The sequence below is a fragment of the Osmerus eperlanus genome, chromosome 20 (assembly GCF_963692335.1).
Source record: "Osmerus eperlanus chromosome 20, fOsmEpe2.1, whole genome shotgun sequence".
Lineage (NCBI taxonomy): Eukaryota > Metazoa > Chordata > Actinopteri > Osmeriformes > Osmeridae > Osmerus > Osmerus eperlanus.
The window spans coordinates 7,763,557-7,789,131 of NC_085037.1; the positions used below are offsets into that span (position 1 = coordinate 7,763,557).

The 25,575-nt window shown below is 39.3% G+C and overlaps 2 protein-coding genes across 2 annotated transcripts; both read left to right on the top strand.

The window, feature by feature from the left end:
* The first annotated feature begins 455 nt into the window (after positions 1–455).
* Positions 456–20,517, top strand: si:ch211-250g4.3 (reticulocyte-binding protein homolog 2a). The gene is made up of 7 exons (XM_062446066.1): positions 456–624; positions 975–1,027; positions 1,297–1,545; positions 1,648–5,867; positions 6,089–10,519; positions 11,975–13,649; positions 20,513–20,517. Exons 2-7 carry the CDS (start codon positions 1,006–1,008, stop codon positions 20,515–20,517), a joined length of 10,602 nt encoding a protein of 3,533 aa, XP_062302050.1. The 5' UTR covers positions 456–624; positions 975–1,005.
* Positions 20,518–23,582: 3,065 nt separating this feature from the next.
* Positions 23,583–25,285, top strand: LOC134006956 (cytadherence high molecular weight protein 2-like; the record flags this gene model as incomplete). The annotated part of the gene is made up of 2 exons (XM_062446068.1): positions 23,583–24,001; positions 24,758–25,285. Coding segments are annotated over exons 1-2 (936 nt in total), but the record flags the coding sequence as incomplete, so codon positions are not given.
* Positions 25,286–25,575: the final 290 nt, after the last annotated feature.

A 25,575-nucleotide genomic window follows, 5' to 3' on the forward strand; every position in this document is an offset into this window, starting at 1 on the left:
GTAGGGCTTTCCATGCTCTGGGCATGTCTATACTTTTATTGTGGTTAACTGAACTCCAAAGGCTTAGTATGGTTGAACAGCTGTTTAATATGCTTAAGTGCATTGAATTAGTCTAGAACAAAAGTATTGGCAAAACAGCTTTCATTTCAAAACAATTTAATCTGAACACTTGTCTTGAAATACAGATCAATCTTGAAGTTTTTTGGACCTGTGTGAGACTGAGAAATTATGTTTGTGACATATGTGTGTGCGTTTGTGTTTGGGGGGTGGGAGGGTGATAAACAGATGAACAGAGTGTGTATCTGTTCACATGTGATTACATATGCCATGCATGCTTAGGTGTCCCAGGCAGCATGCCAGACAAGGGACAGACATCAACCCCACCCTTATCAGAGAAAGGCAGGCGGATGATGAAAGCAGTAAAAAACATTCTGCCACCCAACTTTCTTCTATTACTTGGTATTGCACCCATGTAACTCAATTTAAATGGACAGTGATAGGGTGGTATAAAAAGGTTTTGCAAGAATTTAGTATCCACTTCACACCCATGATCTGGAAAGCCTGGACCCGTTAAACAGACCAGAAAACTGAAAAAGCTATTCTTGCAAATCACTCTCTTCAAAGGTAGGGGTTTCACAAAATATTTTTTATGCATTCCATGACAGTAGTTAAAAACTAAAATACAAATGTATGTGTTTATTTATGTGTTGGCTTCTTTATCAAGACTATGGTATACTGTCAACGTTTAATTGCATCATAACATCATGCACCCCATTGAGCTTACATTTAAATGGAAGAAAAAGAACACTATTATGATTTGTTTATGTTTTTTTGTTGTTGATCTTCACCCAATATCACTTATGTGACAAGATTTTGTGTATAATTTTTAGATAACATTTTGGTTCATGCAAAGATCTTACCTTAAAGAGTAAAATCTGAATGCTCACATCAAGCCATCTAATTTCTTAAACCAGATCAGTGATCCAGCTGACAACACCGGGAGTCATGGCAGAATCAAGAGACCACGGTCTGTATTGTTTTTTATGGAACAGTACTATTACACATTCTCTCAATTCCACACCTATCTTTGAAATAGAATATCGATAAATTAGGCTGCATCTACGTAGTGCTAAGTAAAATCACACTGTTGTTTTAAATGATTGAATAAACCACTATATTCAGTATATTGTTTTATTTCAGCATAATATCAATAGTTACTTAGCATGCTTTCGCACAAATAATGCATTAGCTATAGTGTCATCTAAACATAATTCACTCAATTCACTTCATTTATAGTTGGGAAATTCCTGGAGGAATTCAGGGAAGAGATCTCATCTGGGGTGCGGTCAGCTGGGTCCATAGTGGAGGCTGTAATATCACAACAACTAATTACAGAGGATCAAGTGCCTGCAGTCAGGGACGCCCTGACCCTAAATGGCCAGATGAGGGCACTGTTTGATGCAATTGAGTCAGCGTCACCGCAAAATAGAGTTGGCTTCCACCTATTACTGACACTGAAAGAGCCTGAACTCATGGCTGAACTAGGTGAGTGAAACTACTGCCATTGTAGTTTGAATGTTAAGACAAAACTAAATGCATATAAAACATGTTCTCATAAAATATGTTATTCATTTCCAATCCCAATAGAGCATAGGCAAAGAAATAGTAAGACAACACAAACAGAATCAGAACAAGCATATGAAAGAGGAAGGGAAAAAAATGAAGATAAAACTGGACCAAAAGCTAACATACAGATAAAGAAAGACAATCTGAAAAGACGAAGACTTGAAACGATGCGAGCCATCGAGGAGATTGAGAGACTTTGGGAAGGGAGCAAAAGAGAGAGAGATGAAACGGACATGATGAAGGCCAGGATTCAGCAACAGCAAGAAGAGATTGACAGGTTGGTGAAAGAGAAAGAAGAGCAGAGCGTGAACATGGAAGAGATGAGGAGGGAGATAGAGAGCGTGAATGTGAAGCTGGAAAATAACAAGGAGGAAATAAACCAGGAGAAAGAGAGAATTCAGCAAATGTGGGCCGATTTACGGACAGAGAGGGACATCTTGGAGGGACGGAGGAGTGAGATAATCAACGAGAGACACAGTTTGCTGTTGATCAAGCACGAGACGTTGAGAGCAAAGGAAGAGATAGAGCAGAGTAAAGCGATCACAAAACGTGAGCAGGAGAACATGGAAAAGATAAAGGCTGATATTCAAGCACAGATAACAGACATTGAGAGGAGAATGAGGGACACAAAACAAGCAAAAGAGCAGATGGAAGACATCAGGGATCAAGTGCACAGGGAAAGAGATGACCTTGAGAAAAAACAAGATGACATCAAGAATCAGAAAGAGCAATTTGAGCAGATTAAAAAGGAGCTCAACAAAGTTAAAGAAGAGATAGAACGAAGGTGGTCTGAAATAGAAAGAGAGGAACTTGAACAGAGGGCCAGGGTCCAAAAAGAGAAAGAAGACCTGGAGAATATGCGAACTGAGATGCAGAGAGCAGAGGAGGACATTGAGGAAAACAGGAAAGAAACCAAGAGAGAGAAAGACTATGTGAACAACCTGAAAACACAGATACTTCTTGAGAAGGATTCAGTAGAAAAGGACAGACAAGCGATATTGAGGAAACAGAAAGAATTGGAACAGGCAATGCTTAAAATTAAAATGGACCAAGAAGAAATAGAGCAAACCAGGGAAATGTCACAAAAAGTGAGAGAGAGATTGGAACAGACAGAAGTTGACCTTCAGAGACAAATGCAAGAGATTGAGAAACAAATGGAAAAGACCAAGAAAGCAAATAGCGTTATGGAAAATATGAAAGCTGAAATCCAAGGCCAAAATCAGGCACTAGAAAAAAAGCAGGATGACACTAGAAGAATGAGGGAAGAGCTGGAGAGAAGAAGGTATGAGATTGTAAAAGAGGGTCTGGATCAAAGGGCTGAAATACAGAGGGAGAGGGAGGAAGTTGAAAGTATGAAGCTTGACTTGATGAAACACAAAGACATGGAGAGAATCAGACAAGGCAGAGAAAGAGAGGAGGCCAGGCTGTGGAAAGATGAAAGAAGGCGTGAGAAACAAGAAATTGAGCAAATGAGAGCTGAGTTTCTGATAGAAAAAGACAACTTGGAAAGAAAACAACAGGAGACGGAGAGGGAGAGACAAGATTTAGAGAGGGTACATTTTGAGACAATGAAAGTGAAAGAAAAGTTGGAGCAAAGCCAGGAAATCACAAAACAAGAGAAAGCAAAGATGGTTCAAATGAAGGTCAATATACAGAAACAGATTGATGACATAGAAGAGAAAATTGCTGAGACCAGGCAAGCCAAGGACAAAATGGAAGAAATGAAAATGGAGATACAAAGAGAACGTAATGATCTGGAAGCGAGAAGGGAAAAGGTCAGGAAAGAGATAGACCACTATGAAGGTATCAAACTTGAGATAATTCAAGTAAAAGAAGAAATTGAGAGGAAATGGTGTGAGACTGAGAAAGAAGAAATGGAACAGAGAACAAAAGCCAGCCGAGAGAAAGAAGCACTGGAACAGCTGAAGGACGACGTTCAAAAAGCGAAAGACGAACTAGACAGAGAAAAGATGGAGGCTGAGAAAGATAGAGACAACATTGAAAACATGAAGGCCAGCTTAAAACACGAGAGGGACAGTGTGGACGGAAAAATCAAGGAAGCCAAAGCGAAGAGTGACAGCATGACAGAGATGGAGCACAAGATACAAGATGAAATGCAAGAGATGGAGAGAATCAAACTCATCACATTGCAAGACAAAGACAATGTCTCACAGATGAAGGTTAAGCTTCAGAGACAAATGAGAGAAATGAAGGATCATATGGAGGAAACGAACAGAGCCAAAGAGCAGGTGGATCAGGAAAGGGCTGTCTTGGAGAAACACAGAAATGAAATGGCAATAGTTAAGGTGGATAGGGAGCGACAAAGATATGAAACAGTTAAAGAAGACCTAGAACAACAAGCAGGATTGCAAAAGGAAAGAGAGATGTTGGAGAACTTGAGAGATGAGATTAAAAGAGCTAAAGAGGAGTTGGAAAAGGCACAGCAGCTGGAAAAAGAAAGAAGGGATTTGAAGCAAAACGTGTATGACGCACAGCAGGATAAAGAGATGCTTGAGCAAATCAAATCTGAGATTCTAGATGAAAGGGCACTTCTTCAAACCAAACATCTAGAAGCCGCAAGAGAACGAGAGGACTTGGATCTTCTGCGTAGTGAGACACTAAACGAAAAACTAAAGATTGAGAATAAAAAGGATGCAACCATCCAAGAAGGAATAGAGCAGAAAGCTGCATTTGAGAGAGTAAAGGAGGAATTTGAAATTCAAATAGAGAAGGAGAAAAAAGAAATGCAACATGACAGAGATGTGATAAAGCAGGATAGAGACCAGGCAGAACAAATGAAAATCAAAATAAAGAACCAGGAAGAAGAAATGAACAGAACCATTCAGAAGACAATGCAAGCTAAAGATCTGATGGAGAGGATGAAAGCCGAGATTGAGAAAGAAAGGGAACTTTTGGAAAGAATAATGGACCAGGCCAGGAGAGAGAAAGAGCCATATGAAAAGGTCAAGAATGACTTGAACAGGGTCAAAGAAGAGATGAAAAAACTGTGGGATGAGGTAGAGAGGGAGGAACATGAAGAAAAGATAACACTCAAAAGTGAAAATGAAGAGTTGAAGAAGCGATTGGAAGAGATCAAGAATGAGATTGGAGAAATTCAAACGCTGAAAGATGACCTTCAGCATCAGAGGGAAGAGATTGATGCTAACATGGAGCGGGTTATTATAGAACTAGACAAACTGGAAAAAACAAAGACTGAGATGCAGAGAGAAAAAGTGGACATTGAAAACAAGATGGCAAAGACTAAGTCTGAGAGAGATGAGTTGGAAAGAATGAAGTCTGAGATGGAAATCCAGAGGGATGACATTGAGATCAAAATGCAACAAGCAAGAGCAGAGATGGATGAGATGAGATCTATGAAGGAGGACATCCAGAGACAAAAACAAGAGCTTGATGACAGGCTGCAAAAGACAAGGAGAGAGATGAGAGAGACTGAACTGATCAAAAGTGAGATAGAGTGGAAGAAAAAGGATGTTGATCACAGAATGAGAAAGACCATGAGAAAAAAAGAAGAGACGGAAAGGATCAGAGCTGAGATTGAGAAAGCTAAAGAGGAGATGGACCAGAAGATGAGAGAGACGCAGAGAGAAAAATTTGAAATTGAAAGGGCCCAGGCTGACGTAGAGAGGGCAAAACAAGAGCTGGAGACACAAATGGATGAAAGCTTTGGTGATATTAATGAGGGGGGACTAATAAATGCTGAGTTACTCGAGCTGATTGAAGATGTGGACAGAACCAGAGAGATGGTGCATCAAATAAAAGGGCAGATGGAAAATCAAATGGAAAAAAGCAACATGAACATGGACGATAAGAACAGAGTGAATGCTGAAATTCAAAGATTGATTCTTGAGGTGGAAGAAATTAGAGAAGTGTTAAGAAGGGTCAAAGATGAAACTGATCAAAACAAAGATATTCTGAAAGAGGAAAAGGACAGCATCAAACAGATGAAGACGGAGATTAAGAAAAAAAGAAAGGAAGTAGACCAGCGACTAGAAAAGAATATGCATGAGAGGGATGAGTTAGAGATACTGAAGATAAAGATACAGAGACAGAGAGAAAATCTGGAACAAATAAGGGAACATATAACTAGAGAGAATAACAAGATGGAAATGATGAGAGAAGAGATACAGAGAGAAACTACAGAAGTCAACCGGGCAAGAGAGGAGATTCAAAAAGCCCAAAAGAGAATGGAGGAAGACAAAGCAAACCTGCAAAGAGATAAGGTATGTAGAGTATTTGTTTTCTTAAGATTGTGGGTATCATGATAATACTATCTAATACAAATGCTATACTGTATAAATGTTCCAAAAGGTAAGTTGCAATGGAAGTTGTAAGGTGTAAAGTAAGTTGTACTGTAGTGCAATGTTTTTTTTGGTTCTTGTTGGTAATTCCAGCTTTAGTGACACATTCTAAACACCATGAAACAATTCTTTAATTTTGAAAGGATCTTATGGATACTTTTAAAACTGAGCTTGGAAGACAAAAACAGGAAAACAGATTGGAAAAGAAAATACAAGTTCAGACCATTGTGAAGAAACATCAGGATGTAACTGATAAGAAATACCTTGAAGCTGCAATAGCTGAGACATCTGAAGGAGAAGACGACAAAGACATGGGAGAGGACAGGATATCAAATGAGAAAGTTGTTTACAAGGAAACAAGTTCAGCTTATTTTGAAAAGGGTGTTGGGGAGGATGACATAGAAAAACAGAAAGATGAGACTGATGTCATCTTGGAAATACCAAAGATGGAAAATTATGATTTGATTGGCCAGAAATCTAATAGTGAGGTGAAAAAGATTGTAGAAAACGTAGAGAAACAGGGAGCTGAAGTACGGATAGAGCAGGCAAGGCCTGAGATGCAGAAACAAAAAGATGACATTGAAAACAAGATGGCAAAGACCAAGGCTGAGAGAGATGATCTGGAAATAATTAAATCTGAACTACAGATACAGAAAGAAGAAATGGAAATCAAAACGAAACAAGCAAAAGCAGAGATGGATGATATGAGATCTATGAAGGAGGCCATTCAGAGAGAAAAACAAGAACTCAATAACAAGATGCAAAACACAAAAAGAGAGATGGCAGAAATGGAAATACTGAAGGCTGAAATGGAAATAAAGAAGAGGGACCTTGAACAGACAATGAGGAAGACCACAAGAAAGAAAGATGAACTTAAGAATGCATGGGCTGAGCTAGAGAGAGCTAAAGAAGTGTTGGAACAAACAAGGGAACAGGCAGATAGAGATGACATTGAACAAGAGAAGGAGAGGTTGAAAGAGGAAAAGGACCAAATAAAACTGATGAAGAACGAAATGCAGAGAAAGAGAAGAGAGCTAGACCAGCGATTGGAGAAGAATGTCCGTGAAAGGGATGAGTTAGAAATACTGAAGATAAAAATACAAAGACAAAGGGAAGAGATGGAACAGAAGATGGAGGACGTGATGAGAGAAAGTCAAAGAATGGAAGTGGTAAGAGACGAGATAAAGAAATGCCAAAAGAAGGTTGAGGATGACAACAAAGACTTGGAGTGTATGCAACATCAACTCGTCAACCAAAAGATTGGACTGGAAAATCAACAAAAAGAACTAGATGTAAAGGAAAGGGAAATTGAGGCCAGGGGAAAATACATGTTGAGATGGAGAGATGAGATGGAATCAAAGCAAGAATGCATAAGTGATTACCTTAACAGAGAGAGACAAGACATCCATAACACGAAGGCCGTGATAGCAAAAGAGATTGCAGAAGAGAGAGATGAGATAGAAAAATTGAGGAATCACCTCATAGAGAAGAGAGAGGAGATTCAGTTGGATTTAGATGATATCAGGAAAAGGAAAAGCGATCTGGACCAAATGAAGGTAGATATAGACAGAGACAGACAAACACTTGATGAACAAAGCAGAAAGGAAATGGATGTGGGTGGGTTGACACTGAGAATAACAGAACTGGTGATAGAAAAGGGTTGCATAGAGCAACAGATTGCAGAATTTAAAGAGGTTAAAGAGAAATTGATAAAGGATATAAAAAACCATATGGAGGGCTTGGAGGTAAAACGTCAAGAAACACAGAGATTGAAAGGGGAAATAGATGAGCTAACGACACAGAAAATTGAAATTGAAGCTCATATTGACCAGGCAAAGAAGGAGATGGACAGTCTAGAGGAAACTATGGCTAAAATACAGAGACAAAACCAAGACACAGAAAAAAAGATGGCAAAGGACATGATAGAGAGAGATGTACTGGAAAGCTTGAAATCTGAGATACAGATGGAGAAAGAGGAAAATGAAAGTAAAATGCAACAGGTGAGAGCAGATATGGATGAGATGAGATTGATGAAAGAAGACATTCAGAAAGAAAGGAATGACCTTGAAGACAAGTTACAAAAATCCAAAAGAGATATGAGAGAGATGGAAATACTTAAGGCTGAAATGGAAATAAGAAAAAGGGATCTAGAACAAACCATGAGGAAGACCAATAGAAAGAAGGACGAAATTGACAACATGTGGGCTGAGATTTACAAACATGAAGAAGAGATGGAACAAAGAAGGGAGGTTATGGACAGAGAGAAAGATGAAATTGAAAAAGGAAAAGCAGAGTTAAAGGAGGAAAAGGATCAAATCAAACAAATGAATAGAGATATTCTGAGGAAAAGAAGGGAGCTAGACCAGAGAATGGAAAAGACCATGCGAGAAAGAGATGAGCTGGAAATACTGAATTCCAAGGTAAAGAGACAAAAGGACAAACTGGAAGAACTTATGCAAAATCAAATGACAGAAAAACTGAAGATGGAGTTGATAACAGATGAGATACAGAGAGCAGCTGCAGAGGTTAATCAGATTGAAGCAGACCAAAACAAGGATACAGACACAGATGTACAAGAATGCAGTGTCCACAAGACTGAGCTGGAACATGAGCGACAAGAACTAGAGGTCAAGAGGGGGGAAATTGAAGCCAGGGAAATACATTTTTTTAAACAGAGAAATGAATTTGAGATAAGTCTGGAATGTGAAAAGGCTGATCTTCTAAGACAGAAGCAAGATATAAATGACAGTTGTAACATGATAACAAAAGACAGAAATGAGTTGGAAAAATTAAATAACTTAATCATGCATAAGGAAGAAGAGATTACATTTGCTATAGACAACATACAGAAGGAAAGGGGGTATCTGGAACAAATGAAAACTGAGATTGACAGAGAGAGAAAGAATATGTTTGATGAGAAGGACAGAATGAACAGTGACATTACTAAACTTCAGCTAAGAGAGGCAGAAGTACTGAGAAAGCAGAAGGACCTGGAATGCATACGAGAGGAGATTAATCTGGATCAACAAGACATAACCAACAGTCGTGACATAATAAAAAAGGAGAGAGATGAGCTGGTTAACCGTGAGGCTGAACTGACTGAGAAAGAGGTGGAAGTTGAAAAATGGAAAATAGACATTGATTCCATATTTGAAAAGATAACCCGGGAAAAGCAGGATCTGATTAAAAATAAATCTGAAATAGAAGTGACATACGAGCAATCAGCATGTGAGCAAGCAACAGGTTTAGAGAAGGGAAGTGAGTTGGTTAAAAAATGGTCGTCCATAAAGAGAGAAAGAGAGCAAGTTCTTAAAGACTTACAGTATATTATGATAGAAAAAAACAGACTAAAAGAGAAAGAAGCTGAACTTCAGAGATATTCTAAGGACTTAGAGGCTTTCATGCATAATACCAAGATGGAGAAACAAAAAGTTGAGCAGATGGCTGCTCATATTCAAGAGCAAAAAGAGGAAATGGAAATCCAAAAGGAAGAGTTTAATGTAAAAATGGTTAACTTGTCACGGGAAATTGATGTAAACAACAGACAGAAAGAAGAATTGGATAACATGCAGAATATAACATTGGAAGAGAGAGCTATGGTTGTAAAGCTGAAAGGTGATCTACAAAAACAGCAATCTCATAGACAAATTGAATCACACACAAAAAAGATGAAAACCATGGAAACTGAAGAAGTAGCAAGGAAATTTCACGCTGACAAAGTCCAGACTGTCTTGAAGAGCAGCCTTGAGGAAATGACAGGCCAAATGCAAAAAAAGACAGAAGACACTGAAAAGGTTGCTGAAGAAATGAAGACAAGAGAACGTGGTCTAGAATTAATGAAAGCTGAGATTGACAACGAGAGAAAACATATGGACAATGTAAAGGAAATGATAGAGAGAGAAAAGGAATATCTGCAACAAAAAACTATTGAGATAGATAAAGTGAGACAAGATATTGTAAAAACAAAAACCAAGAGAACCAATTACATGGATGTGCGGGGGGACAGTAGTATTGCAATGAAGACATTTCAACATGAATCAGTAAAGCAAGTGGCTGAAATGAAAGAGGAAGAACAAAACATTGAAGAAAGTATCAGCAAGATGAGAGATAACCTTGAGCAGATAACGGCTGAAATACAACAACAGAGAGATGAGGTAGACAGGACAATGGGAGAAGTAAACATCAAAAAGAATGAACTGGAACTAAGCTCTATAGAGGTGAATACACAGAGAGATGAGATGTCCAATGAAAAGATCAAGATGGAACAAGAAAAACAAAATATACAAGATGAAAAGGCTGAACTGGAACGCATCAGGACTGAGTTACAAGAAAGGTCGGTGAATCTAGATCAACTCATGGACATGACAAAACGAGAAAAGGAGGGCCTTGAAGTGATTTCTGGCCAGATTCAGAAGGAAAGAGAGGATATTACAAAACAAACGGAAGATGTCAAGAATACAACACAGGTTCTTGAGGCAATGAAAGCTGAAGTTGAGTCAGAGAAACAAGGAATTGAAAACATCAAGAAGATGCTGTCAGATGAAAGAGATGACCTAAAACAGATGAAGATTGAGTTGGAAAGCCAAAACCTAGACATTGACAACACCAAGGGTAGGATTAGACTGGCAATGGATGAGCTGAAAGAGACGAAGGCTGAAATGGAAAAAGAGAAAAAAGAAGCAGAAAAGCACATGGCTGAATTGAAAAAGGAAGAGCAAGACATTAAGGAGAGTATCAACAAGATGAGAGATAACCTTGAGCAGATCACAGCTGAAATACAACAACAGAGAGATGATGTAGACAGGGCAATGGGAGAATTAAACATCAAAAAGAATGAACTGCAAGTAAGCTCCATAGAGGTGAATAAACAGAGACATGAGATGTCAAATGAAAAGATCAGGATGGAACAAGACAAACAAAACATTCAAGGTGAAAAGGCTGAACTGGAACGGATCAAGACTGAGTTACAAGAAAGGTCGGACAATCTAGATCAACTCATGGACATGACAAAACGAGAAAAGGAGGGCCTTGAAGTGATTTCTGGCCAGATTCAGAAGGAAAGAGAGGATATTACAAAACAAACGGAAGATGTCAAGAATACAACACAGGTTCTTGAGGCAATGAAAGCTGAAGTTGAGTCAGAGAAACAAGGAATTGAAAACATCAAGAAGATGCTGTCAGATGAAAGAGATGACCTAAAACAGATGAAGATTGAGTTGGAAAGCCAAAACCTAGACATTGACAACACCAAGGGTAGGATTAGACTGGCAATGGATGAGCTGGAAGAGACGAAGGCTGAAATGGAAAAAGAGAAAAAAGAAGCAGAAAAGCACATGGCTGAATTGAAAAAGGAAGAGCAAGACATTAAGGAGAGTATCAACAAGATGAGAGACAACCTTGAGCAGATCACAGCTGAAATACAACAACAGAGAGATGATGTAGACAGGGCAATGGGAGAATTAAACATCAAAAAGAATGAACTGCAAGTAAGCTCTATAGAGGTGAATAAACAGAGACATGAGATGTCAAATGAAAAGATCAGGATGGAACAAGACAAACAAAACATTCAAGGTGAAAAGGCTGAACTGGAACGGATCAAGACTGAGTTACAAGAAAGGTCGGACAGTCTAGATCAACTCATGGACATGACAAAACGAGAAAAGGAGGGCCTTGAAGTGATTTCTGGCCAGATTCAGAAGGAAAGAGAGGATATTACAAAACAAACGGAAGATGTCAAGAATACAACACAGGTTCTTGAGGCAATGAAAGCTGAAGTTGAGTCAGAGAAACAAGGAATTGAAAACATCAAGAAGATGCTGTCAGATGAAAGAGATGACCTAAAACAGATGAAGATTGAGTTGGAAAGCCAAAACCTAGACATTGACAACACCAAGGGTAAGATTAGACTGGCAATGGATGAGCTGGAAGAGACGAAGGCTGAAATGGAAAAAGAGAAAAAAGAAGCAGAAAAGCACATGGCTGAATTGAAAAAGGAAGAGCAAGACATTAAGGAGAGTATCAACAAGATGAGAGACAACCTTGAGCAGATCACAGCTGAAATACAACAACAGAGAGATGATGTAGACAGGGCAATGGGAGAATTAAACATCAAAAAGAATGAACTGCAAGTAAGCTCTATAGAGGTGAATAAACAGAGACATGAGATGTCAAATGAAAAGATCAGGATGGAACAAGACAAACAAAACATTCAAGGTGAAAAGGCTGAACTGGAACGGATCAAGACTGAGTTACAAGAAAGGTCGGACAGTCTAGATCAACTCATGGACATGACAAAACGAGAAAAGGAGGGCCTTGAAGTGATTTCTGGCCAGACTCAGAAGGAAAGAGAGGATATTACAACACAAACGGAAGATGTCAAGAATACAACACAGGTTCTTGTGGCAATGAAAGCTGAAGTTGAGTCAGAGAAACAAGGAATTGAAAACATCAAGAAGATGCTGTCAGATGAAAGAGATGACCTAAAACAGATGAAGATTGAGTTGGAATGCCAAAACCTAGACATTGACAACACCAAGGGTAGGATTAGACTGGCAATGGATGAGCTGGAAGAGACGAAGGCTGAAATGGAAAAAGAGAAAAAAGAAGCAGAAAAGCACATGGATGAATTGAAAAAGGAAGAGCAAGACATTAAGGAGAGTATCAACAAGATGAGAGACAACCTTGAGCAGATCACAGCTGAAATACAACAACAGAGAGATGATGTAGACAGGGCAATGGGAGAATTAAACATCAAAAAGAATGAACTGCAAGTAAGCTCTATAGAGGTGAATAAACAGAGACATGAGATGTCAAATGAAAAGATCAGGATGGAACAAGACAAACAAAACATTCAAGGTGAAAAGGCTGAACTGGAACGGATCAAGACTGAGTTACAAGAAAGGTCGGACAGTCTAGATCAACTCATGGACATGACAAAACGAGAAAAGGAGGGCCTTGAAGTGATTTCTGGCCAGATTCAGAAGGAAAGAGAGGATATTACAAAACAAACGGAAGATGTCAAGAATACAACACAGGTTCTTGAGGCAATGAAAGCTGAAGTTGAGTCAGAGAAACAAGGAATTGAAAACATCAAGAAGATGCTGTCAGATGAAAGAGATGACCTAAAACAGATGAAGATTGAATTGGAAAGCCAAAACCTAGACATTGACAACACCAAGGGTAGGATTAGACTGGCAATGGATGAGCTGGAAGAGACGAAGGCTGAAATGGAAAAAGAGAAAAAAGAAGCAGAAAAGCACATGGATGAATTGAAAAAGGAAGAGCAAGACATTAAGGAGAGTATCAACAAGATGAGAGACAACCTTGAGCAGATCACAGCTGAAATACAACAACAGAGAGATGATGTAGACAGGGCAATGGGAGAATTAAACATCAAAAAGAATGAACTGCAAGTAAGCTCTATAGAGGTGAATAAACAGAGACATGAGATGTCAAATGAAAAGATCAGGATGGAACAAGACAAACAAAACATTCAAGGTGAAAAGGCTGAACTGGAACGGATCAAGACTGAGTTACAAGAAAGGTCGGACAGTCTAGATCAACTCATGGACATGACAAAACGAGAAAAGGAGGGCCTTGAAGTGATTTCTGGCCAGACTCAGAAGGAAAGAGAGGATATTACAAAACAAACGGAAGATGTCAAGAATACAACACAGGTTCTTGTGGCAATGAAAGCTGAAGTTGAGTCAGAGAAACAAGGAATTGAAAACATCAAGAAGATGCTGTCAGATGAAAGAGATGACCTAAAACAGATGAAGATTGAGTTGGAAAGCCAAAACCTAGACATTGACAACACCAAGGGTAGGATTAGACTGGCAATGGATGAGCTGGAAGAGACGAAGGCTGAAATGGAAAAAGAGAAAAAAGAAGCAGAAAAGCACATGGCTGAATTGAAAAAGGAAGAGCAAGACATTAAGGAGAGTATCAACAAGATGAGAGACAACCTTGAGCAGATCACAGCTGAAATACAACAACAGAGAGATGATGTAGACAGGGCAATGGGAGAATTAAACATCAAAAAGAATGAACTGCAAGTAAGCTCCATAGAGGTGAATAAACAGAGACATGAGATGTCAAATGAAAAGATCAGGATGGAACAAGACAAACAAAACATTCAAGGTGAAAAGGCTGAACTGGAACGGATCAAGACTGAGTTACAAGAAAGGTCGGACAGTCTAGATCAACTCATGGACATGACAAAACGAGAAAAGGAGGGCCTTGAAGTGATTTCTGGCCAGATTCAGAAGGAAAGAGAGGATATTACAAAACAAACGGAAGATGTCAAGAATACAACACAGGTTCTTGAGGCAATGAAAGCTGAAGTTGAGTCAGAGAAACAAGGAATTGAAAACATCAAGAAGATGCTGTCAGATGAAAGAGATGACCTAAAACAGATGAAGATTGAGTTGGAAAGCCAAAACCTAGACATTGACAACACCAAGGGTAGGATTAGACTGGCAATGGATGAGCTGGAAGAGACGAAGGCTGAAATGGAAAAAGAGAAAAAAGAAGCAGAAAAGCACATGGCTGAATTGAAAAAGGAAGAGCAAGACATTAAGGAGAGTATCAACAAGATGAGAGACAACCTTGAGCAGATCACAGCTGAAATACAACAACAGAGAGATGATGCAGACAGGGCAATGGGAGAATTAAACATCAAAAAGAATGAACTGCAAGTAAGCTCTATAGAGGTGAATAAACAGAGACATGAGATGTCAAATGAAAAGATCAGGATGGAACAAGACAAACAAAACATTCAAGGTGAAAAGGCTGAACTGGAACGGATCAAGACTGAGTTACAAGAAAGGTCGGACAATCTAGATCAACTCATGGACATGACAAAACGAGAAAAGGAGGGCCTTGAAGTGATTTCTGGCCAGATTCAGAAGGAAAGAGAGGATATTACAAAACAAACGGAAGATGTCAAGAATACAACACAGGTTCTTGAGGCAATGAAAGCTGAAGTTGAGTCAGAGAAACAAGGAATTGAAAACATCAAGAAGATGCTGTCAGATGAAAGAGATGACCTAAAACAGATGAAGATTGAGTTAGAAAGCCAAAACCTAGACATTGACAACACCAAGGGTAGGATTAGACTGGCAATGGATGAGCTGGAAGAGACGAAGGCTGAAATGGAAAAAGAGAAAAAAGAAGCAGAAAAGCACATGGCTGAATTGAAAAAGGAAGAGCAAGACATTAAGGAGAGTATCAACAAGATGAGAGACAACCTTGAGCAGATCACAGCTGAAATACAACAACAGAGAGATGATGTAGACAGGGCAATGGGAGAATTAAACATCAAAAAGAATGAACTGCAAGTAAGCTCTATAGAGGTGAATAAACAGAGACATGAGATGTCAAATGAAAAGATCAGGATGGAACAAGACAAACAAAACATTCAAGGTGAAAAGGCTGAACTGGAACGGATCAAGACTGAGTTACAAGAAAGGTCGGACAATCTAGATCAACTCATGGACATGACAAAACGAGAAAAGGAGGGCCTTGAAGTGATTTCTGGCCAGATTCAGAAGGAAAGAGAGGATATTACAAAACAAACGGAAGATGTCAAGAATACAACACAGGTTCTTGAGGCAATGAAAGCTGAAGTTGAGTCAGAGAAACAAGGAATTGAAAACATCAAGAAGATGCTGTCAGATGAAAGAGATGACCTAAAACAGATGAAGATTGAATTGGAAAGCCAAAACCTAGACATTGACAACACCAAGGGTAGGATTAGACTGGCAATGGATGAGCTGGAAGAGACGAAGGCTGAAATGGAAAAAGAGAAAAAAGAAGCAGAAAAGCACATGGATGAATTGAAAAAGGAAGAGCAAGACATTAAGGAGAGTATCAACAAGATGAGAGACAACCTTGAGCAGATCACAGCTGAAATACAACAACAGAGAGATGATGTAGACAGGGCAATGGGAGAATTAAACATCAAAAAGAATGAACTGCAAGTAAGCTCTATAGAGGTGAATAAACAGAGACATGAGATGTCAAATGAAAAGATCAGGATGGAACAAGACAAACAAAACATTCAAGGTGAAAAGGCTGAACTGGAACGGATCAAGACTGAGTTACAAGAAAGGTCGGACAGTCTAGATCAACTCATGGACATGACAAAACGAGAAAAGGAGGGCCTTGAAGTGATTTCTGGCCAGACTCAGAAGGAAAGAGAGGATATTACAAAACAAACGGAAGATGTCAAGAATACAACACAGGTTCTTGTGGCAATGAAAGCTGAAGTTGAGTCAGAGAAACAAGGAATTGAAAACATCAAGAAGATGCTGTCAGATGAAAGAGATGACCTAAAACAGATGAAGATTGAGTTGGAAAGCCAAAACCTAGACATTGACAACACCAAGGGTAGGATTAGACTGGCAATGGATGAGCTGGAAGAGACGAAGGCTGAAATGGAAAAAGAGAAAAAAGAAGCAGAAAAGCACATGGCTGAATTGAAAAAGGAAGAGCAAGACATTAAGGAGAGTATCAACAAGATGAGAGACAACCTTGAGCAGATCACAGCTGAAATACAACAACAGAGAGATGATGTAGACAGGGCAATGGGAGAATTAAACATCAAAAAGAATGAACTGCAAGTAAGCTCTATAGAGGTGAATAAACAGAGACATGAGATGTCAAATGAAAAGATCAGGATGGAACAAGACAAACAAAACATTCAAGGTGAAAAGGCTGAACTGGAACGGATCAAGACTGAGTTACAAGAAAGGTCGGACAGTCTAGATCAACTCATGGACATGACAAAACGAGAAAAGGAGGGCCTTGAAGTGATTTCTGGCCAGACTCAGAAGGAAAGAGAGGATATTACAAAACAAACGGAAGATGTCAAGAATACAACACAGGTTCTTGTGGCAATGAAAGCTGAAGTTGAGTCAGAGAAACAAGGAATTGAAAACATCAAGAAGATGCTGTCAGATGAAAGAGATGACCTAAAACAGATGAAGATTGAGTTGGAAAGCCAAAACCTAGACATTGACAACACCAAGGGTAGGATTAGACTGGCAATGGATGAGCTGGAAGAGACGAAGGCTGAAATGGAAAAAGAGAAAAAAGAAGCAGAAAAGCACATGGCTGAATTGAAAAAGGAAGAGCAAGACATTAAGGAGAGTATCAACAAGATGAGAGACAACCTTGAGCAGATCACAGCTGAAATACAACAACAGAGAGATGATGTAGACAGGGCAATGGGAGAATTAAACATCAAAAAGAATGAACTGCAAGTAAGCTCTATAGAGGTGAATAAACAGAGACATGAGATGTCAAATGAAAAGATCAGGATGGAACAAGACAAACAAAACATTCAAGGTGAAAAGGCTGAACTGGAACGGATCAAGACTGAGTTACAAGAAAGGTCGGACAGTCTAGATCAACTCATGGACATGACAAAACGAGAAAAGGAGGGCCTTGAAGTGATTTCTGGCCAGATTCAGAAGGAAAGAGAGGATATTACAAAACAAACGGAAGATGTCAAGAATACAACACAGGTTCTTGAGGCAATGAAAGCTGAAGTTGAGTCAGAGAAACAAGGAATTGAAAACATCAAGAAGATGCTGTCAGATGAAAGAGATGACCTAAAACAGATGAAGATTGAATTGGAAAGCCAAAACCTAGACATTGACAACACCAAGGGTAGGATTAGACTGGCAATGGATGAGCTGGAAGAGACGAAGGCTGAAATGGAAAAAGAGAAAAAAGAAGCAGAAAAGCACATGGATGAATTGAAAAAGGAAGAGCAAGACATTAAGGAGAGTATCAACAAGATGAGAGACAACCTTGAGCAGATCACAGCTGAAATACAACAACAGAGAGATGATGTAGACAGGGCAATGGGAGAATTAAACATCAAAAAGAATGAACTGCAAGTAAGCTCTATAGAGGTGAATAAACAGAGACATGAGATGTCAAATGAAAAGATCAGGATGGAACAAGACAAACAAAACATTCAAGGTGAAAAGGCTGAACTGGAACGGATCAAGACTGAGTTACAAGAAAGGTCGGACAGTCTAGATCAACTCATGGACATGACAAAACGAGAAAAGGAGGGCCTTGAAGTGATTTCTGGCCAGACTCAGAAGGAAAGAGAGGATATTACAAAACAAACGGAAGATGTCAAGAATACAACACAGGTTCTTGTGGCAATGAAAGCTGAAGTTGAGTCAGAGAAACAAGGAATTGAAAACATCAAGAAGATGCTGTCAGATGAAAGAGATGACCTAAAACAGATGAAGATTGAGTTGGAAAGCCAAAACCTAGACATTGACAACACCAAGGGTAGGATTAGACTGGCAATGGATGAGCTGGAAGAGACGAAGGCTGAAATGGAAAAAGAGAAAAAAGAAGCAGAAAAGCACATGGCTGAATTGAAAAAGGAAGAGCAAGACATTAAGGAGAGTATCAACAAGATGAGAGACAACCTTGAGCAGATCACAGCTGAAATACAACAACAGAGAGATGATGTAGACAGGGCAATGGGAGAATTAAACATCAAAAAGAATGAACTGCAAGTAAGCTCTATAGAGGTGAATAAACAGAGACATGAGATGTCAAATGAAAAGATCAGGATGGAACAAGACAAACAAAACATTCAAGGTGAAAAGGCTGAACTGGAACGGATCAAGACTGAGTTACAAGAAAGGTCGGACAGTCTAGATCAACTCATGGACATGACAAAACGAGAAAAGGAGGGCCTTGAAGTGATTTCTGGCCAGACTCAGAAGGAAAGAGAGGATATTACAAAACAAACGGAAGATGTCAAGAATACAACACAGGTTCTTGTGGCAATGAAAGCTGAAGTTGAGTCAGAGAAACAAGGAATTGAAAACATCAAGAAGATGCTGTCAGATGAAAGAGATGACCTAAAACAGATGAAGATTGAGTTGGAAAGCCAAAACCTAGACATTGACAACACCAAGGGTAGGATTAGACTGGCAATGGATGAGCTGGAAGAGACGAAGGCTGAAATGGAAAAAGAGAAAAAAGAAGCAGAAAAGCACATGGCTGAATTGAAAAAGGAAGAGCAAGACATTAAGGAGAGTATCAACAAGATGAGAGACAACCTTGAGCAGATCACAGCTGAAATACAACAACAGAGAGATGATGTAGACAGGGCAATGGGAGAATTAAACATCAAAAAGAATGAACTGCAAGTAAGCTCTATAGAGGTGAATAAACAGAGACATGAGATGTCAAATGAAAAGATCAGGATGGAACAAGACAAACAAAACATTCAAGGTGAAAAGGCTGAACTGGAACGGATCAAGACTGAGTTACAAGAAAGGTCGGACAGTCTAGATCAACTCATGGACATGACAAAACGAGAAAAGGAGGGCCTTGAAGTGATTTCTGGCCAGACTCAGAAGGAAAGAGAGGATATTACAAAACAAACGGAAGATGTCAAGAATACAACACAGGTTCTTGTGGCAATGAAAGCTGAAGTTGAGTCAGAGAAACAAGGAATTGAAAACATCAAGAAGATGCTGTCAGATGAAAGAGATGACCTAAAACAGATGAAGATTGAGTTAGAAAGCCAAAACCTAGACATTGACAACACCAAGGGTAGGATTAGACTGGCAATGGATGAGCTGGAAGAGACGAAGGCTGAAATGGAAAAAGAGAAAAAAGAAGCAGAAAAGCACATGGCTGAATTGAAAAAGGAAGAGCAAGACATTAAGGAGAGTATCAACAAGATGAGAGACAACCTTGAGCAGATCACAGCTGAAATACAACAACAGAGAGATGATGTAGACAGGGCAATGGGAGAATTAAACATCAAAAAGAATGAACTGCAAGTAAGCTCTATAGAGGTGAATAAACAGAGACATGAGATGTCAAATGAAAAGATCAGGATGGAACAAGACAAACAAAACATTCAAGGTGAAAAGGCTGAACTGGAACGGATCAAGACTGAGTTACAAGAAAGGTCGGACAATCTAGATCAACTCATGGACATGACAAAACGAGAAAAGGAGGGCCTTGAAGTGATTTCTGGCCAGATTCAGAAGGAAAGAGAGGATATTACAAAACAAACGGAAGATGTCAAGAATACAACACAGGTTCTTGAGGCAATGAAAGCTGAAGTTGAGTCAGAGAAACAAGGAATTGAAAACATCAAGAAGATGCTGTCAGATGAAAGAGATGACCTAAAACAGATGAAGATTGAATTGGAAAGCCAAAACCTAGACATTGACAACACCAAGGGTAGGATTAGACTGGCAATGGATGAGCTGGAAGAGACGAAGGCTGAAATGGAAAAAGAGAAAAAAGAAGCAGAAAAGCACATGGATGAATTGAAAAAGGAAGAGCAAGACATTAAGGAGAGTATCAACAAGATGAGAGACAACCTTGAGCAGATCACAGCTGAAATACAACAACAGAGAGATGATGTAGACAGGGCAATGGGAGAATTAAACATCAAAAAGAATGAACTGCAAGTAAGCTCTATAGAGGTGAATAAACAGAGACATGAGATGTCAAATGAAAAGATCAGGATGGAACAAGACAAACAAAACATTCAAGGTGAAAAGGCTGAACTGGAACGGATCAAGACTGAGTTACAAGAAAGGTCGGACAGTCTAGATCAACTCATGGACATGACAAAACGAGAAAAGGAGGGCCTTGAAGTGATTTCTGGCCAGACTCAGAAGGAAAGAGAGGATATTACAAAACAAACGGAAGATGTCAAGAATACAACACAGGTTCTTGTGGCAATGAAAGCTGAAGTTGAGTCAGAGAAACAAGGAATTGAAAACATCAAGAAGATGCTGTCAGATGAAAGAGATGACCTAAAACAGATGAAGATTGAGTTGGAAAGCCAAAACCTAGACATTGACAACACCAAGGGTAGGATTAGACTGGCAATGGATGAGCTGGAAGAGACGAAGGCTGAAATGGAAAAAGAGAAAAAAGAAGCAGAAAAGCACATGGCTGAATTGAAAAAGGAAGAGCAGGACATTAAGGAGAGTATCAACAAGATGAGAGACAACCTTGAGCAGATCACAGCTGAAATACAACAACAGAGAGATGATGTAGACAGGGCAATGGGAGAATTAAACATCAAAAAGAATGAACTGCAAGTAAGCTCTATAGAGGTGAATAAACAGAGACATGAGATGTCAAATGAAAAGATCAGGATGGAACAAGACAAACAAAACATTCAAGGTGAAAAGGCTGAACTGGAACGGATCAAGACTGAGTTACAAGAAAGGTCGGACAGTCTAGATCAACTCATGGACATGACAAAACGAGAAAAGGAGGGCCTTGAAGTGATTTCTGGCCAGACTCAGAAGGAAAGAGAGGATATTACAAAACAAACGGAAGATGTCAAGAATACAACACAGGTTCTTGTGGCAATGAAAGCTGAAGTTGAGTCAGAGAAACAAGGAATTGAAAACATCAAGAAGATGCTGTCAGATGAAAGAGATGACCTAAAACAGATGAAGATTGAGTTAGAAAGCCAAAACCTAGACATTGACAACACCAAGGGTAGGATTAGACTGGCAATGGATGAGCTGGAAGAGACGAAGGCTGAAATGGAAAAAGAGAAAAAAGAAGCAGAAAAGCACATGGCTGAATTGAAAAAGGAAGAGCAAGACATTAAGGAGAGTATCAACAAGATGAGAGACAACCTTGAGCAGATCACAGCTGAAATACAACAACAGAGAGATGATGTAGACAGGGCAATGGGAGAATTAAACATCAAAAAGAATGAACTGCAAGTAAGCTCTATAGAGGTGAATAAACAGAGACATGAGATGTCAAATGAAAAGATCAGGATGGAACAAGACAAACAAAACATTCAAGGTGAAAAGGCTGAACTGGAACGGATCAAGACTGAGTTACAAGAAAGGTCGGACAATCTAGATCAACTCATGGACATAACAAAACGAGAAAAGGAGGGCCTTGAAGTGATTTCTGGCCAGATTCAGAAGGAAAGAGAGGATATTACAAAACAAACGGAAGATGTCAAGAATACAACACAGGTTCTTGAGGCAATGAAAGCTGAAGTTGAGTCAGAGAAACAAGGAATTGAAAACATCAAGAAGATGCTGTCAGATGAAAGAGATGACCTAAAACAGATGAAGATTGAGTTGGAAAGCCAAAACCTAGACATTGACAACACCAAGGGTAGGATTAGACTGGCAATGGATGAGCTGGAAGAGACGAAGGCTGAAATGGAAAAAGAGAAAAAAGAAGCAGAAAAGCACATGGCTGAATTGAAAAAGGAAGAGCAAGACATTAAGGAGAGTATCAACAAGATGAGAGACAACCTTGAGCAGATCACAGCTGAAATACAACAACAGAGAGATGATGTAGACAGGGCAATGGGAGAATTAAACATCAAAAAGAATGAACTGCAAGTAAGCTCTATAGAGGTGAATAAACAGAGACATGAGATGTCAAATGAAAAGATCAGGATGGAACAAGACAAACAAAACATTCAAGGTGAAAAGGCTGAACTGGAACGGATCAAGACTGAGTTACAAGAAAGGTCGGACAATCTAGATCAACTCATGGACATGACAAAACGAGAAAAGGAGGGCCTTGAAGTGATTTCTGTCCAGATTCAGAAGGAAAGAGAGGATATTACAAAACAAACGGAAGATGTCAAGAATACAACACAGGTTCTTGAGGCAATGAAAGCTGAAGTTGAGTCAGAGAAACAAGGAATTGAAAACATCAAGAAGATGCTTTCAGATGAAAGAGATGACCTAAAACAGATGAAGATTGAGTTGGAAAGCCAAAACCTAGACATTGACAACACCAAGGGTAGGATTAGACTGGCAATGGATGAGCTGGAAGAGACGAAGGCTGAAATGGAAAAAGAGAAAAAAGAAGCAGAAAAGCACATGGCTGAATTGAAAAAGGAAGAGCAAGACATTAAGGAGAGTATCAACAAGATGAGAGACAACCTTGAGCAGATCACAGCTGAAATACAACAACAGAGAGATGATGTAGACAGGGCAATGGGAGAAGTAAACATCAAAAAGAATGAACTGCAAGTAAGCTCTATAGAGGTGAATAAACAGAGACATGAGATGTCAAATGAAAAGATCAGGATGGAACAAGACAAACAAAACATTCAAGGTGAAAAGGCTGAACTGGAACGGATCAAGACTGAGTTACAAGAAAGGTCGGACAATCTAGATCAACTCATGGACATGACAAAACGAGAAAAGGAGGGCCTTGAAGTGATTTCTGGACAGATTCAGAAGGAAAGAGAGGATATTACAAAACAAACGGAAGATGTCAAGAATACAACACAGGTTCTTGAGGCAATGAAAGCTGAAGTTGAGTCAGAGAAACAAGGAATTGAAAACATCAAGAAGATGCTGTCATATGAAAGAGATGACCTAAAACAGATGAAGATTGAGTTGGAAAGCCAAAACCTAGACATTGACAACACCAAGGGTAGGATTAGACTGGCAATGGATGAGCTGGAAGAGACGAAGGCTGAAATGGAAAAAGAGAAAAAAGAAGCAGAAAAGCACATGGCTGAATTGAAAAAGGAAGAGCAAGACATTAAGGAGAGTATCAACAAGATGAGAGACAACCTTGAGCAGATCACAGCTGAAATACAACAACAGAGAGATGATGTAGACAGGGCAATGGAAGAATTAAACATCAAAAAGAATGAACTGCAAGTAAGCTCTATAGAGGTGAATAAACAGAGACATGAGATGTCAAATGAAAAGATCAGGATGGAACAAGACAAACAAAACATTCAAGGTGAAAAGGCAGAACTGGAACGGATCAAGACTGAGTTACAAGAAAGGTCGGACAGTCTAGATCAACTCATGGACATGACAAAACGAGAAAAGGAGGGCCTTGAAGTGATTTCTGGCCAGATTCAGAAGGAAAGAGAGGATATTACAAAACAAACGGAAGATGTCAAGAATACAACACAGGTTCTTGAGGCAATGAAAGCTGAAGTTGAGTCAGAGAAACAAGGAATTGAAAACATCAAGAAGATGCTGTCAGATGAAAGAGATGACCTAAAACAGATGAAGATTGAGTTGGAAAGCCAAAACCTAGACATTGACAACACCAAGGGTAGGATTAGACTGGCAATGGATGAGCTGGAAGAGACGAAGGCTGAAATGGAAAAAGAGAAAAAAGAAGCAGAAAAGCACATGGCTGAATTGAAAAAGGAAGAGCAAGACATTAAGGAGAGTATCAACAAGATGAGAGACAACCTTGAGCAGATCACAGCTGAAATACAACAACAGAGAGATGATGTAGACAGGGCAATGGGAGAATTAAACATCAAAAAGAATGAACTGCAAGTAAGCTCTATAGAGGTGAATAAACAGAGACATGAGATGTCAAATGAAAAGATCAGGATGGAACAAGACAAACAAAACATTCAAGGTGAAAAGGCTGAACTGGAACGGATCAAGACTGAGTTACAAGAAAGGTTGGACAATCTATATCAACTCATGGACATGACAAAACGAGAAAAGGAGGGCCTTGAAGTGATTTCTGGCCAGATTCAGAAGGAAAGAGAGGATATTACAAAACAAACGGAAGATGTCAAGAATACAACACAGGTTCTTGAGGCAATGAAAGCTGAAGTTGAGTCAGAGAAACAAGGAATTGAAAACATCAAGAAGATGCTTTCAGATGAAAGAGATGACCTAAAACAGATGAAGATTGAGTTGGAAAGCCAAAACCTAGACATTGACAACACCAAGGGTAGGATTAGACTGGCAATGGATGAGCTGGAAGAGACGAAGGCTGAAATGGAAAAAGAGAAAAAAGAAGCAGAAAAGCACATGGCTGAATTGAAAAAGGAAGAGCAAGACATTAAGGAGAGTATCAACAAGATGAGAGACAACCTTGAGCAGATCACAGCTGAAATACAACAACAGAGAGATGATGTAGACAGGGCAATGGGAGAAGTAAACATCAAAAAGAATGAACTGCAAGTAAGCTCTATAGAGGTGAATAAACAGAGACATGAGATGTCAAATGAAAAGATCAGGATGGAACAAGACAAACAAAACATTCAAGGTGAAAAGGCTGAACTGGAACGGATCAAGACTGAGTTACAAGAAAGGTCTGAGAATCTAGATCAACTCATGGACATGACAAAACGAGAAAAGGAGGGCCTTGAAGTGATTTCTGGCCAGATTCAGAAGGAAAGAGAGGATATTACAAAACAAACGGAAGATGTCAAGAATACAACACAGGTTCTTGAGGCAATGAAAGCTGAAGTTGAGTCAGAGAAACAAGGAATTGAAAACATCAAGAAGATGCTGTCATATGAAAGAGATGACCTAAAACAGATGAAGATTGAGTTGGAAAGCCAAAACCTAGACATTGACAACACCAAGGGTAGGATTAGACTGGCAATGGATGAGCTGGAAGAGACGAAGGCTAAAATGGAAAAAGAGAAAAAAGAAGCAGAAAAGCACATGGCTGAATTGAAAAAGGAAGAGCAAGACATTAAGGAGAGTATCAACAAGATGAGAGACAACCTTGAGCAGATCACAGCTGAAATACAACAACAGAGAGATGATGTAGACAGGGCAATGGGAGAATTAAACATCAAAAAGAATGAACTGCAAGTAAGCTCTATAGAGGTGAA

Excerpts from the sequence above, each read along its gene's own strand:
- si:ch211-250g4.3 (XM_062446066.1), top strand. The coding sequence starts at position 1,006 with ATGGCAGAATCAAGAGACCACG. Across the intron at positions 1,028-1,296 it reads GGCAGAATCAAGAGACCACG|TTGGGAAATTCCTGGAGGAA; the intron begins GTCTGTATTGTT and ends CTTCATTTATAG. Across the intron at positions 10,520-11,974 it reads TAAAACAGATGAAGATTGAG|AGAGACAACCTTGAGCAGAT; the intron begins TTGGAAAGCCAA and ends ATCAACAAGATG.